The sequence below is a fragment of the Physcomitrium patens genome, chromosome 22, assembly GCF_059467195.1.
Source record: "Physcomitrium patens ecotype Gransden chromosome 22, ASM5946719v1, whole genome shotgun sequence".
Taxonomy (NCBI): domain Eukaryota; kingdom Viridiplantae; phylum Streptophyta; class Bryopsida; order Funariales; family Funariaceae; genus Physcomitrium; species Physcomitrium patens.
The window spans coordinates 2,247,703-2,263,117 of record NC_143431.1 but is presented as its reverse complement, the minus strand read 5'-3'; the positions used below and the strand labels follow the sequence as shown (position 1 = coordinate 2,263,117).

Genomic DNA, 15,415 nt, shown 5'->3' with positions numbered 1-15,415 from the left:
TATTCTTGTTCTTTCCTATGTTGGTGAATTGAGTTGATGCATCGCAAGCATTAACTCCCTCATTTGCTCTTGCATTTGTGCCATTGCACTCTTCATTTCAACAAGCTCTGCCATAATGACACTAAGAAGAAAAATTTGTTTGATATTGTTCAAGACAAAAGAAAAGAAAGACTTGATAACAAAGAAGATACTAAGAACAATATCAATTTAGAAGTGGGTAATCCGCAAACTTCTAATACGCTTATGTCTTATCAAGAGAAAGAGGTAATCCACTCTTACTCAAAAAAAACAAAGCTCTGATATTGTAAGTATACTCTTATCAATCTGTCAAGGACAAAGACTCGATGAGGGAAAATATACACAAAAAGGCTATCTCGATATAATAAGTCAAAATATAAACAAGTAGGTATATTAAAAGGAAACTGGAATGGCTATTGCCACAAGACAAGAAACTAAAGACTCTTGAACCTGGACTAGAAGCAAGAAATGAGTTGACAAGAGTGAAGAAGCCTTCACTCTTGTCTCTATATATACTATCTAACTAGGGGCTACATGGCAACGTTCTATAGGACCTCCAATATGTGTTGACTTTGTAGGACACATGCCTTGACTTACAAGGCAAGTTTTTCTACGTGTGGGCCACATAGTTAGCTTGATCTTTAAGCTAACAACATGTGTGGCACATGGCCAACTTGTTGACCACGTTTCTAATCCAAAAAGTCAATTAAAGACACCTATGAAGTCAAAGCAGCGTCTAGGAAGTTTCTAGGAAGCTTTTACATTAAATATTATAGAATTAACTTACTTTTATCTACTTTTACTTACTTCTACCTATTTCTATATGTAATTATTAGCTTACATGATTATAGCCGTGACATGTTAATAAGAAAACAGTCATGTAATTATTGATCAAGATACAGTTAATCTATTCTTATCAAATCAAGAAATAAAAACTATAAAAGATGTTTGTTATGTTCTTAGTTTCTATTAAAATATCATATTTGTTAGCCAAATCACTGACATTAAAAACTTGTTGATCTTCAATCGAACACATTTTTATTAGTATCAATTCAAAAACCACACATGATAGTTACAAAAAAAAATATGAAATTGATATGATAGATTATACAAATTAGATTATATAGAACCAAAATTTCAAATAGGCAAGACTAAAAATTTAGCAAACTTCACAATAAAACATACTCCCAAATCTTACAATATAGAATCTTCTTCAAAGAAACTTTCTACTCTTTGATTTAAATAGTTAATATATATAAATACTAAAAGTCTAGCTGCTATGAGCTCTCAAAGACTAGTCATTGGACTCTCAAATTTTATAATTAAAAACACCACATATTCTATTTGTTATAAAGAAAAACAACCTTGCAGTAGAATTTTCAAAAAATTCCTAACTCATACTATAATTTCTCTAGCACTAATACATATAGGTATGTGATTCTTTATCAATCAAATCTCTAGGATAGTCCTATTACTACATTCTATCTATAGATAATTTTAGTTGTTGATCACGGATCTACTTCATCTCAACTAAAGATGAATCTTTTGACAAATTCAAACAATTTCATGTCATGATTGAAAAACATATACCACATAAAATCCTATGTCTCAAATTTGATAAAAGAAGTGAATTCATCTTTCATGAATTCAATCGATATCTAAAAGACAATGACATCCTGAAATAGCTTAGTATTACAAAGATACCATAGCAAAATACAGTATTAGAAAGAAAGAATCTCACAATCCTTAATAAAATTTGAATAATACTGATTGAGAGCAAATTTCTTAAATTTTTATGGATACAAGCAGTAAGGATCGTAGTTCAAATTATCAATATAATTCCTACAAGAGCTAATAATGGTATTATGCTTGATGAAGTATTCTTTGGTATCAAACTTGATTTGACAAAATTGTATGTATTTGGATGCTTATGCTACATTGCTTGTAATGAAGACAAAGGCAAAAATTAGACCCGTGATCACAAGTAGGATTATATATGTATCTAGATTCAAAAACAATGGCATACCGCATTTATGTACCTAGACTTCACAACATACAAGAGATCCATGATGTAGCCTTAGATAAAATTAGGTTCTTAAATATTAATGAATCAAAGACAATAATTACCAATGATTTGCTTGAGGCCTTATATCCAGAGTTTACTTCCAATGATAATGATTTAGATTTCAATGAAGTCATTGAAGTTACTAAAAATAGACTATTAATAGTATAATTATCAAGTCTTTCAACTATACCATCTTTTGAAGCTGAAATTTCTATACAGCTCATTATTGAATCACTTCAAATGAGTTATCCTTATAATGTAATATCAATATAGTCTATAAGTTATTTTATTATTTTATCCTTAATATTATCCAATCCTCAACCTAAATTGACCACATCATCACTTGATACTACCATCAATGAAAGTCACTTACCTACTTTCAACATACTGGCCACCTTGGCTTCAAGCCATACAATAAATAAATAATTCTTAGCCAACTTCAACCTTTGTAACTGAGAATTCAATAAGATCAAGGCTTGTCCAACATTTGATGTAATTAATGACTTTTCTTTATATATTGATGATTTTGATGATATTGATAATTTTCTTGCTATTATATCCAATCATAGAGGTCAAAAAAGAATTGTTGCAAATCATTTTCTTATCCGAAGGTACTTCTTAAAGTACTACCAAAAGATCCAATTAGCTACAAGATTATTTCTTCAATCTACTTAACTTCTTTATAGAACCTAATTCCTATCAAAAGGCTACTATTGATCCTAAATATCAAGAAGTAATGATAGAAGAAATGAAATCCATACATGCAAACAAAACATGGACAATCACTATGCTTCTACTATAAAAATAATCCATATATATTAAATGGGTATATAAAGCAAAATTCAAAATTGATAGCTTTCTTAAAAAAAACTAAGGTTAGTTGCATATGGATTTGAGCAAAAAAAAAAGACTATATCATATAGAAGTGAAAAATCATTTCTTTATTACTTGCACTAATTGAACAAAATAATTGGCCACTTTATTACATGGATGTTAAAATTGTCTTTTTATATGGTGATCTACAAAAAAAAGTGTACATTAGTTGACCTCAAGAATTTGTCATTACAAAAAAAGATCACTTAATATGTAGATTATACAAAGCCCTATATGGCCTATGACAAGCTTCCAAGGCATGCTTTGATAAAATTAACAGCTAGCTATAAGATGAAGGATTTAAAAAAAAAAAAAAATACATTATAACTTATATGTGGTACGTCACAATAGAAGAATTCTCTTCTTTCTACTATACATTGATGATCTTATGTTCACAAGTAATTTCAAGAATTAGATAGCCTAATTTAAATAAATATTACATAACAAATTTAAAATGTCAAAAATTTAGGAAAGTAATCTCACCTTATATTTACATTTGCATATCAAAGAGCTTATTTATAACATAGAAAAATTATGCATAAGAAGTTATTATGCAATATGGATTGTAAAGATACCAAACAATTTCTACATCTATAATAGAATGCTTTAAATTAATTCCAAAAATGTATGAAAATATAATAGATCCTATATATTACAGAGGCATGATTGTAAAACTGATACAACTTAATCATATTTGATTAGATTTGTCTTACTCCATTGATATTATAAGTAGGTTTATGCAATGACCAAAAATACATCACCTTGCAATAGCTAAATGCATCTTCTATTATAATACAAGAATATCAAATTATAAAATTCTATATACCAACCTCTGTGATCATATTATAACAGACTTTACAGATATTGACTGCAATGAGGGGAGGACTTAACAGATGGCAAATCAATAATGGACTTTGTATTTAAATTGGAAAGAAGTCTTATTACTTCGATGTCCAAGAAGTAGGCCATTGTGGCCCTTTCTTCATGCATAGCAAACTATATGTGTCTCTCAATAGCATGTTGTGAATCTATAAGGCTAAAAAAATTAACACACGATTTTGGTTTCACCAAACCTTTTATTATAACCAAACTTCTTATCATAAACTGTGACAATGAAGAAAGCATTAAGATAGCTACTAATCTTGACATCAATCCTCAAACCAAATACATCTCTACACACCACTACTTCACTCAAGAAAAAATCAACAATAGAAAAATTCAACTAAAATATGTGCCATCCTTAGATCAAGAAGCTGATATATTTACCAAGCCTTAAGGATATGGATTATTTGAAAAAAATTGAACTAAATTGAATATTATTTCATTAATTGTGAGACAATCACTAGCTTCATTGATATGAAATCAGTAATCTACACCTTTAATACTTCCTAAATCCTAAACTACTCCTCAAACCTCAAAATCTAATAATACATTCCATCTTATTTTTTCTTCTAAATCAAGTTCATAGTAATATGTATCGATCATGCCATTCAATTTAGGAGTTACAAAAAAAAGGAACTAACCATTTGATTCTTCTATGCTCACTAAATTAGGCCTATTCTATTTAGCTTCAATTTCTCAATGCTTCTATTCTCTGCTGACTCTCTTTATTATTTGCAACAATCAAAATATATTGTCATTGGATTTTGGCTGCTAAAGTAATATTAAACTTTGCTTCATATTCAAAGATAATCTAATCATATAGTCTACCACATCTTTGATTTGCTTCAAACTCTCATATAGAATATCTTCCTCTATCATAAAAACCTTTATCTCCTTCTTTATTTCTTTTACTATTTATAATTTAAAAAAAGCTACAGCTTTAATAGAAATCTCACATATACCATATATGTATTGTAAAGATTCAAAATAAGACCAACTCAAAGACAATTCAACCTTGAAAAACTCTTCATACTTTGAAATCATCAAAAGAAAATTGTCTTGAATATAATGAACTACTTCCTCTCTTATCCAACTGCCTACAAATGATTCCTATGAAGAATCTTCTTCTCTTAGCTGATTATCCATAAGCACTTCTTGTGCAAAACTTAATATATTGAAGTAAAATATATTTGTTTTGGAAATTGCTACAACTTTCTTCTTCGATTGAGATTCTCATTATCTACACTTACCACATAAAAAAGCTTGTAACAACAACAACAACGACAAATAATAAAAATAATAATAATCAATTCTTATCAACCTCGAAGTGAAGAATTATAGACTTATGGATCACTTCCTCTTTGACTCTACATAATCTTGAAGTATACTATAGACACTTCCTTCAAAGTGTCACGGACATACATATAATTACCTATATGAATAGATAAAAGTATGTAAAAGTAGGTTAATTGTGTAATATCTTCTAGAGAAGCTTCTTAGAAGCTTCATAGACGCTGCTTTGACTTTATAGGAGTCTATAGTTGACTTTTAGGTTAGAAACTTGGTCAACAAGTTAGCCATGTGCCACGCATGTTGGAAGCTTAAAGAACAAGCTAACTACGTGGTCCATCCATAGAAAACTTGCCTTGCAAGCAAAGGCATGTGGCCTAGAAAGTCAACATATATTGGAGGTCTTATAGAACATCGCCACGTGGCTTCTAGTTAGATAATATATATAAAGGCAAGAGTGAAGCCCTCTTCACTCTTGTCAACTCCTTTCTTGCTTCTAGTCTAGTTTCAAGGGTCTCTAGTTTTCTTGTATTTTGGCAATAGCCATTCCAGTTTCTTTTTTAATATACATATTTCTATTTTTTCCTATTTCTTTTTGAGAAAAGTCTCACTTACTCTTTAGCTTTCATCGAGTTCTTGTCCTTGACACAAAGAAAACATCATTTCTACTTAACAAATCTTGCAACCTAAAATGAAATAAATAAATCATGAACAAAATGATTGAAAGGAGTGTCACATGAAGAACCTTCAAATCCACACTCAATACCTAACAAAAGTTTGCTCTCACTTCTATTTGTCGTGTTTATATTCAAGGATATGATAAAAAATAATAACCACCATCAACTAGCAAAAGATGTTGTAAACAATATACTTTTTTATTTGTAAGAAAATACTTATCATTGCCATCAACAAAAATAAAAACACATGCTTCAAGTCTTCCATTTTTCTAGATGTCTACTCTATTTTAGGTTTTACAATCTTAGCCGCACAATGGTTTTTTCAATATCCTCCATCATAGACTATTTTGTAGTGAAGGAAGGTGTTGGGATGTTCATCCCTATTCCATAATCTTCCTACTTATGCTATTACTTAGAAATACCTAACCTCAAATCCACTTATCTCAATTTTTTTTTTTATTTATTGCATTAAATAAAACCTTTTTTTTCTTACAAATAATATTAGATTAATATTATTTATTATATTTTGTTGTCCATACAACTTAAGAGGTGTACAAGTTTAATATGATATCCATTTTAATATAAATATATATTGTTGAAACAATGAGTTGGATTTTGTCATAATAATTTTTTTTAATGAAGATTAATCTTAATATGTTAAAAATCTACTTTTCTAAATCACATGTAATACTGATAATCACTACCATGACAATATGGTTGATTTTGATCAGCATGCTTGATGGTTTGTTAATAACGGCACTTGCTTTTGCAAGCACATTTTAATCATTATGACTATCACCACTACTTGTGGAAAATACACAATGGGATTCATATTTAAAAAAATACAAAAAATATACAATATATTAATAATATTTTATTTTATTTTTTGACTATTATACATTATTATCAATAATAATTAATTAATTAATATTAAAATAAATTCATTCTAAATGTTACATTAAAATTTAAAATATTATACAATATTAATATAAATTTTGTACAAACAAACTATGTATGATGAATATTGATATCATCAAAAATTTAATGAGTTACATGTTTATTTTAATATTAAATTTATTTATTCTACTTTGTATTTAAATTTACACATTTTACATACTAAAAAAAAAAAAAAAAAAAGAGAAGCATGTATAGGTAAACCTTTTTTCTTTAAGAAACTTGTAATGGCATTTAAAAACATGGTAGCAAAATTTTTAGGTAAGCTCCTAAAATTTAAATTATATTGTGATTAAATTTGATGGTTTTATTTTTATTCATAAAATCTTCCTCTGCAAAAAAAAAAAAAAAAAAAAAAAAAAAATCTTTGAACTTGTACTTATGAGTTATTTAAAATTTTCATAATAAATTATAATTTTTTTCTAAATATTTAAAGAAAAATTAAAAATCTATTAATTTTAATGCATAATTTTAAAAAATTATTAATATAATAAAAATATATAATATATATGCAAAATTTTATATTAACAGATAAAATAGCTTCTATTAATTGGCAAAATTATTTAATTAATAAAAATTATTCATCAACAAAACTTTGTAGAATTACATACAGCTATTTCCAGACCAAACTCTTTAATTTTATTACAGTGCAGTTCCTAATCATTTATATTAAACACAAGATATCATACTACTTAATTTTTTTTATAAATTTAAAAAATATAAAAAATTTTGAGTTTCGTAACAATATGCAACATTATCTCTAATCAGAAAATTTCTTATTCTGACTAATTTTTTATTATGTTTTGAATATATATATATATACATACGTACATACATACATATACACAATTTTTCAAAAAATAGAATATATCCTAACTTCTAATTTCTACAATTTTTTCATATTTATTAGTCGTGATTTTAATAAAAAATAGCTTTTGTACTTTATTGATTTCTATTTATAAAGATATTTTTTGTATTTTAAAAAGATTGTTTCAACACTATTTACTACATGCAAAATTTCTTTAAATGCCAACTCAAAATTGAATTAAAGTATTATAATTATCAATGTATTTGATATTTAAATGTTTCACTATATTTTACCTTGATTCTTTTTTTTCATTTTTTCATTTTTTTGCTTTCAGATAGTATTGCTTGATTGAACCTGTAAACTTGGATTTGTTTTATTTAATATAAATTTTAGTATAAAACAGTAAAATTCATGCCAATGATTAAAAGACATTCTTTTAAATATGTTGTCTTTCGTACCTTTAAAATTGAGACCATGTTCACCAATTTGCTAAGAGATCCATTGTTAGTTGAATTAGTTTACAGTTTTTGAATGTAAGATTTATAATAAAAATCTTAGTTGGTGATTTCTTTTTTCTTTATGTATCTCTCTTATTAATTTGAGATGTTAACATAACTTTTAAATGGTTTGGAGGATTGGATCAAGCTATTTCCTCATAAAATGTTAGTTGACAGCTCAAAATGAAATTGTGTGAAACAATGTCAAAGTTTTGTCCCAGGAAAACATCCTCACAAAATGGTCATGTTTTCCATGCATGTGTGATATATCAATCCTTGAGATGCATGTTGTGAACTACTGTTCCTTATAAAATATTACTAAAAAATCTGGAAGTTGAAAGTGTATCTTCTGAATGGCAAACTCCTTCTGACTGCATTTATTGGGATAATACATAGAGAGATGGTCACATGGGCACCCTGTTACATTTGGTGGTGAAGCCAATGTAGTTCAAATACCCCCACAAATTATTTTTTATTTTAAATCACCATAGTCCAATCTAGTTCAGATTTCAAAAACCTTCAAACATTGTGATTATCTCCTATCATGATGCATTGCAGGCCCACACCAGTTGTGGTCAAAGCCTGCTCTAAAATGAGTTGATTCTATAATTGTGAACTATCCAGCAAAATAGTAGCCCAACTTCAAAGGGTGCCAGTGGCAACTTGGAGCATAAGTTGGCCACACACCTCATGCATGGCATTGGTGGCAGGCATGACCCATCTAGTAAGTCACCAAAGGTTATTTTCTTCTAGAATTTTATACACTTCAAGTGAAAGGCTAGCAGCTATTTCTTCAAGTCCCTAGCAGAGTAACAAGGCATGTGTTGAGCACCTGTATTGCTTGAAATTGGCACAACCTCTGGGTGATGAGAATCATGAACATTGTTGACTTTGTGCATGTGGGGTCCATTGTGGAAGCCTGAGTAGCTTGTTGAATTTGTTGAATGGCCATCAAAAGACTACTCCAAGGATGTCTCCAATGACAAACCCACTGATAGCACCTCCTAACAATGCCAGTGCAATCTTCCCAGCAGTCTGCTGTGCTGGTCTTCTATCCATGAAGGGATGATAGGGCAGTGGGGTTTCTATATATGTTGAGCCCCCTTCCAGATTGTGAGGATAATATGGAACAGCTTCTGCAGGCTGGGTAGGCCCACTAAAATTCAATCCATTGCTTGATGCTTGGTAAGTGCTGCTGGTTACTTGGTGGTGCATTTCAGGTGGAGCAGATGGAAATTGAGGTGTGCTGTGATGGGCCATGTCAATAGGTGAGCCCACAGGATACCCCATTACAGGTAGGCTACTTGGATGCAAAGATAAGAATGCACTGGTTGAAAATGCTTCACTCCTATCTGTATGGCAGAGACAATGGACACATTATCATGTCATTCCACAATCATTGAATAGAAGAGAGAACCAAACATTCAAAGTCTCAGTTCAAGCCTGCATATGTGTGGAAAGCACTATGAACTATGGTTAATTTTAAACAGTTTGTAGCCAAGACTAACTTGAAGATGTAGCTCTCACTAGAAGGGGTCTGGATCAGCATTTACTCATTACAGATTGTCTCTAAATTAAAACCATGTTTGCCTGGTCAATATGATTTCAATATCCATGTGTTAGTATATATTAGAGATATTTCATGTGCTCCTTGGGATGCTGGGTGGAGCATTACATACAAGAGAATACATGCATTACAGCAACTGATTGCTCACTCATTATGAGGCAAGTTCCTTGTAGGAAATAAAAGAAGGAAAATAACATATATATATATATATATATACATACATACATATACACATATACACACACTTGTCACTGATAGGCATAATAAATATTCGCAAATCACAGATGAAGAGGCCAGAAAGTGATGGGTCCAGAATTACCTATTAGACTGATGGAAAGGCTGAGGTAACCTTGCGCTTGACCTGAAGGAGTAGTCAGCTGCAATTGCACACAATCGTGCTCCTCAGGATCATCTCTCATTGCTTTTATTCTTGCAATCTCAGCGAACGGAAGGAAGGTGGTTCCTAGCAACTTCTGTTTTCTTTTGCCCTGGCTGAACACCTGATGCACCAGAACATGTAAGACAGTGTCAACTAATGCCCTTGTGCTCAATTAATCAAGGACCTGTCTAACATTCCCCAATTGAGAGGACTGCAGAGTTGACATTGAAGACTTCATATGACATAAAACTATCTTTTAGACGATTAAAACGCATGTTAAAAAGTTACCAAACAAATAATTAAACAAACAAAGCTGATCACCGGTACTATAAAGAATCCACTAAGATTAGATGCACTTGCTTGGAGATATGTGAATTGACTCCTGATATTAAACTCAAGTGAACTGCTACAAGTTCAAATGAATAGCGCAAACCTGTATGGTGATGACCGAATGAGGAAATAGCGACACATCCTCTCCCAGATTAAAAACTAGCACGTCGTTCCACTCTGGGTACCGGCCCCCTTTGTGATGCACCCGCGTCGATTGCTTCATAGCGGGGTCGATCCACAGCACGCAGTACACACTCATCTTCCTAAACCCAGCATCTCTTTTCAAATCCTCCGCCGTCAACACCATGACGTGCATCTCCGCCCGCACCATTGGTGCAGTGGGTGCAAAAATGACACTACCCTCTCAACCGGGAATAATCGCGCGTCCTACAGCCTCTGCAGCCTCTACCTTACCGAACCCATATCACACCACACCAATTACATGGTACTCAATCTCACCAACGATCCCTGCTCGCACAAATCCTCCCACTCTGCCAACCCTCTCCAACATCTCACAACGCTACACAACAGTCCAGAAACAAGCCAGAATGCAAACTCGACCAACTGGGTCGCCATTAAACGTTGAGAAACAGATGCAGCAACATCAGGGTAGAGGCACAGATCAGATGGTGATGGGAAATCGGCGGAAAACGCTCTCCCCTCGGCGCCGATGATCGTTCACGCTTCATCACGAGCTTCTTCACTTTTCCTCCATGCACACTGACTCCCAGCTCCTAAGAGGAGTACCATTCAGGAGCTAATTGTGTGAATATTCCGAACGTGCAGCTTTCATGGCGGTTCGACGTCCGCTCCTGCGATAAAATCCACAAGAAATCGCAGCCGATGATGCAATTCGTGGGGAGTCGAGGAGTTTCCGTCTTGTGCTTTAGCAAGTGTGGCTGCTGTCGTTTATTCTCACGCTCTTGAACCCGGCACACCAACCGGATGCGTCATGGGATCGATTCCCCTCGACGACAGTGTTTTCATTGTTTTTATGTTTACTTTAAAAGTTGTGATGGCTTGTCTTGTCTGAAAGGTTTGCTGATATGAAATTTTTATAATTTTTTTTATAATTTTTTTATTTGTACAAATATTCATAGTAAAATGATAAACAAGAATCATATTTTTCTTTGTATGTATATTATTCCAAAAAAGAAGATTGATGTAATAAAATAGACTTAATAACAATGTAATTAGTATAAGTATATGTGTAATGTTCTTATATACTTTCAACACTCCTTTATGTATATGCATGCATGCATATATATATATATATATATATATATATATAACGGAATGGCAAATAGACCTAAACTTTTACTAAATCAATCCACCCATCATCACAAATTAGCACTTGGATTGTTCAAATCTTGTTCATCATTAAAACAATCATTTGCAATTGGATTAACAAAATCATGGAAAATATGATCAATAGAATTGGTTCCCAATGGCTATTATTAATTGTTATTTCCATTTGTCTTACCTTATTACTTCTACAAGTCTTTATATATTCAATTTTCTTCTTATTAATCCTATACTAAAGATTTTTATTTTTAACATTGTATGTAGTATATAAAGAAGAGAGTAGAAATTGTATACTCTAGAAGTATTTATATTTTGTAATAGAAAATGAAGCACATATGTCTACACAACTAGAAGGGTATTCTGAAAGTATAGAAGAAAAAAAGATAATATAGATAGATTGATATATAGTCAAAGATATATTGTTTGAAAATGTTGCTCTAACAAAAATTGCATTGATTACAAGTGTAATAGAGACAAAATTCATTATAAGCAAAATAATCATATTTATTAATAAAATAGTGCAAGTTGGTTAATTGAATGTCTATTGGTATTGCATGCTTGACATTTATAAGGTAGTATAGAATGGCACTCAAGTATTCAAAATGCTCTTCATAATCATGGATTTTTTGCTTCTCTTTTAGATCATTCATTTGCTTAATGTCTTCAACTAATACAAAAAGAAATGAAACCATTATTGCTTGTTGCAAATGTTCTGTCAAAAAATGTTGTCATTGTCTTACAAGAGAGCAATTCTAATAGCAAAGTTATTGTTCAAACTATTTATAATGAACAACAATGATTGCATCATATTTTTTGCCTATTGTTTGTCTTACAAAAACTTTATATGCTATTAAATATTATTTTACTTATTGATATGATGAATACAATAAGGTAGTTTTTTTTATTTTTTGTATATTCCAATTAGATTGGACTTGCAAAAATATACACTTCTTCCATTTTTATAAATTATATATACAAAATAAACATGTTTAGAATGCTTATTTTACATATTGTGGTAATGAAAAGTTTTAACATCTCATTTATCATTATTGTTGATTTTTTCTAAGAAAAAAAAAAAAAACCTTTCTTTTGTTAGACATTAATCTAATTTTTGTAAATGTGTGAAGATATTTGATCTATATGCATTGGTGATAATAGGAATTTGGCATTGATAAATGCTATTAAATTAATATTTCTTATTTCAAATATCTTATTCTATAACTGACATATTTAAAAAAATATATTAGCAAATTATAAGAAGTATTTTTTAAATAAGGTAAAAAATAAGATGGTCTTTATTTATTGCAAATTAGATCACTATGTATAGTGTTCTTTTTGACAAATTTTTTGATCTAGAATGATCTAATCTTTGCAAGAAGTACATTCCTATTATTGCTTATGCATCAATTATATATTTTTATCATCAATACCATTTGATGAATAATTATGAACCATTAGCTATAATATAATTAAAAATTGAACTATCTTCTAAAACTCTTTGCTATGTCTATGATATTGTCATTTGTATATTTGATGTACTACCTATTTACTAACAAAAAAAAAGTATGTGATCAATTATTAGAGCTTGCAATGGTTACTATGAGGTTGAAAAATCCAAAGATTAGTCAATCAAAAGAAATAACATGTAGAAATGAAGTATGTGTTTAGATATCTATATAACATTTTCTTTTATAATTTGAAGTTATTAAAGCCACATAAAAAATACAACTTTGCAAGAATTGCAAATGTATTGGACATAATGTTTATATATGTCCTACAAAAATAACTTTTCTCTCACAACTATCTACAAATAGATCACAAATATAGTTGGATTTATAGCTATAACCTACTATAAATAATTAATATAAAATTAGAAATTAATGTATTATTTTAAAAATTTTGGTTGATTATTTATTCAAGTTATAGTATTAATGAAGAAAGTGTACATGAAAAGGGTGAGCATAATGCATGTCAAAATACAATCTGTACTAAAAATATGATTTTTCATCATAAACTAGCTTTCTATTTTATGCAATTAATTTGTTTCAGATTCATGCCAACTACTTGAACCAAATGGACTACCTCTATTTTTAACATGCTTAGAGGTTGTCCTTATAAATATAGGGAATAAGAATGAATTTCAATTTAACATAACATTGAAAACCTCTTCAATTAAGAGCTTTAAGCAATGGCACATGATATCTTAATGACTAAATAAGTTTTGTAGGATTGTCTTGTAAGAAATTCATTGCCGAAATTCATACTATATGGTACATGGGAACAAAAAACTCAAAGTACAACAATAAAAGTCATGTGCCAAATCTGACAAAATCAATGTATATTTTGAAAAATCTTCTATAATTTATAAAATTAAACTAATATAGTAACTTGTACTACCAATTTAGCTTCATTCTTTAGATCCATTTAAATATTTTAGAAATATAAATACAACCAAAGAATGAATAGAATGAATAGAAATGAATGAATTTTGATATGATATAGGTAAACTCATTTCAATATTGAAGTTTTTACTTTTCAAATAAGAACCAACTTCAATTACAATTCTACAAGTATTAATGCCATCAATAAAAATGTCGATTCTCTTAGCTATATCTTTTTAAATCTTTGGCCCAATAATATCAAAATAAATCTATACAATATAAATATAGATCAATTAATTTCTTCTACCAAAACAAGATTAAGATTTATAATTGTAAGGAAATTTTTGAAAAGATCAATGGTAATAGTGCTTTCAACTATGTATGCAATATGATACCTTAGGATTTGTTGGATTCTCAAATTAATGAGGCATATATGAGTTGGGAGTTTTCTTCATAATTTCTTTGGTTTTTTGGACAGTGCCTTTTATTTCTTTAGTTAAAACAGAAGGACAAGTTCTACTCCAAAAGCTTTCAATAGAATGCAACACTCCAAACTCATGGATATAGGTATGGTAGTTATAACTAGTTAGCAAAGAAACAAGCCAAACATGGATCAAACTTCAATATATTATACAACCTAGAAAAAGATTTTTGCTACATACATACAAAATAGATACACTACGTATTTTGTGAGTGAATAGTCTTTTAGGCTTACTTGCTTTATAGATCACATATCTAAAATTTTAGAGTTTGGAATTATTATCTATAAGTTTGGAATACTAGAACAAGAAAAGATCTCCAAATTTAATATCAAATAAGATAAAAGTATAGACCTACAAGTAATTTGAATTTAGATTAGTCTTATAATATATTTTTATAATTTGTATGCCATGAGTAATAGCCTTGGATTGCATAGGAAGATTGTTACCAAAGGCATAAGCTTTCTAAAATTTATTTGATTGTCTATTATCATCAAAAATCTAAACCATGCTTTTACCTCCTTGCATACAATATTCCACATATCCTTATCAAATTCTACTATAAATAAATCAACTAACTCATTAATTGATAAGCTAAGTAAAAAATAATACTACAATAAATAAGTATTGAACCAAAAATTATATGCAAGAATCATGACTTAAAATAAAGTTTATAAATATATAAACCTTTCTGAGAGTGATTGCACTCTTATTTTGATATGATTAAGAGTCGGTGCTATAGCTCTTAGGATACAATTCTACCCCACCTTGTGACCTATACTATCAGTGCACTCATGGTGATAATCAAAGCATCAATGCCTTCAATTACAACACTCAAAGTCTTTGGCTTTGTGGTGTTTGAATATATATAAAGTGACAAAGAATGTTGCCTCATGAGTAGTAGATGAAA

The 15,415-nt window shown here is 29.8% G+C and overlaps 1 protein-coding gene across 1 annotated transcript; it reads right to left on the bottom strand.

The window, feature by feature from the left end:
• Window positions 1-8,508: 8,508 nt before the first annotated feature.
• Window positions 8,509-11,241, bottom strand: LOC112274935 (uncharacterized). Its single transcript, XM_024504791.3, has 3 exons — window positions 10,444-11,241; window positions 9,951-10,131; window positions 8,509-9,416 (listed from the first exon to the last, which is right to left on the bottom strand). The coding sequence occupies exons 1-3, from the start codon at window positions 10,669-10,671 to the stop codon at window positions 9,016-9,018; spliced, it is 810 nt and encodes a 269-aa protein (XP_024360559.1). The 5' UTR covers window positions 10,672-11,241; the 3' UTR covers window positions 8,509-9,015.
• Window positions 11,242-15,415: the final 4,174 nt, after the last annotated feature.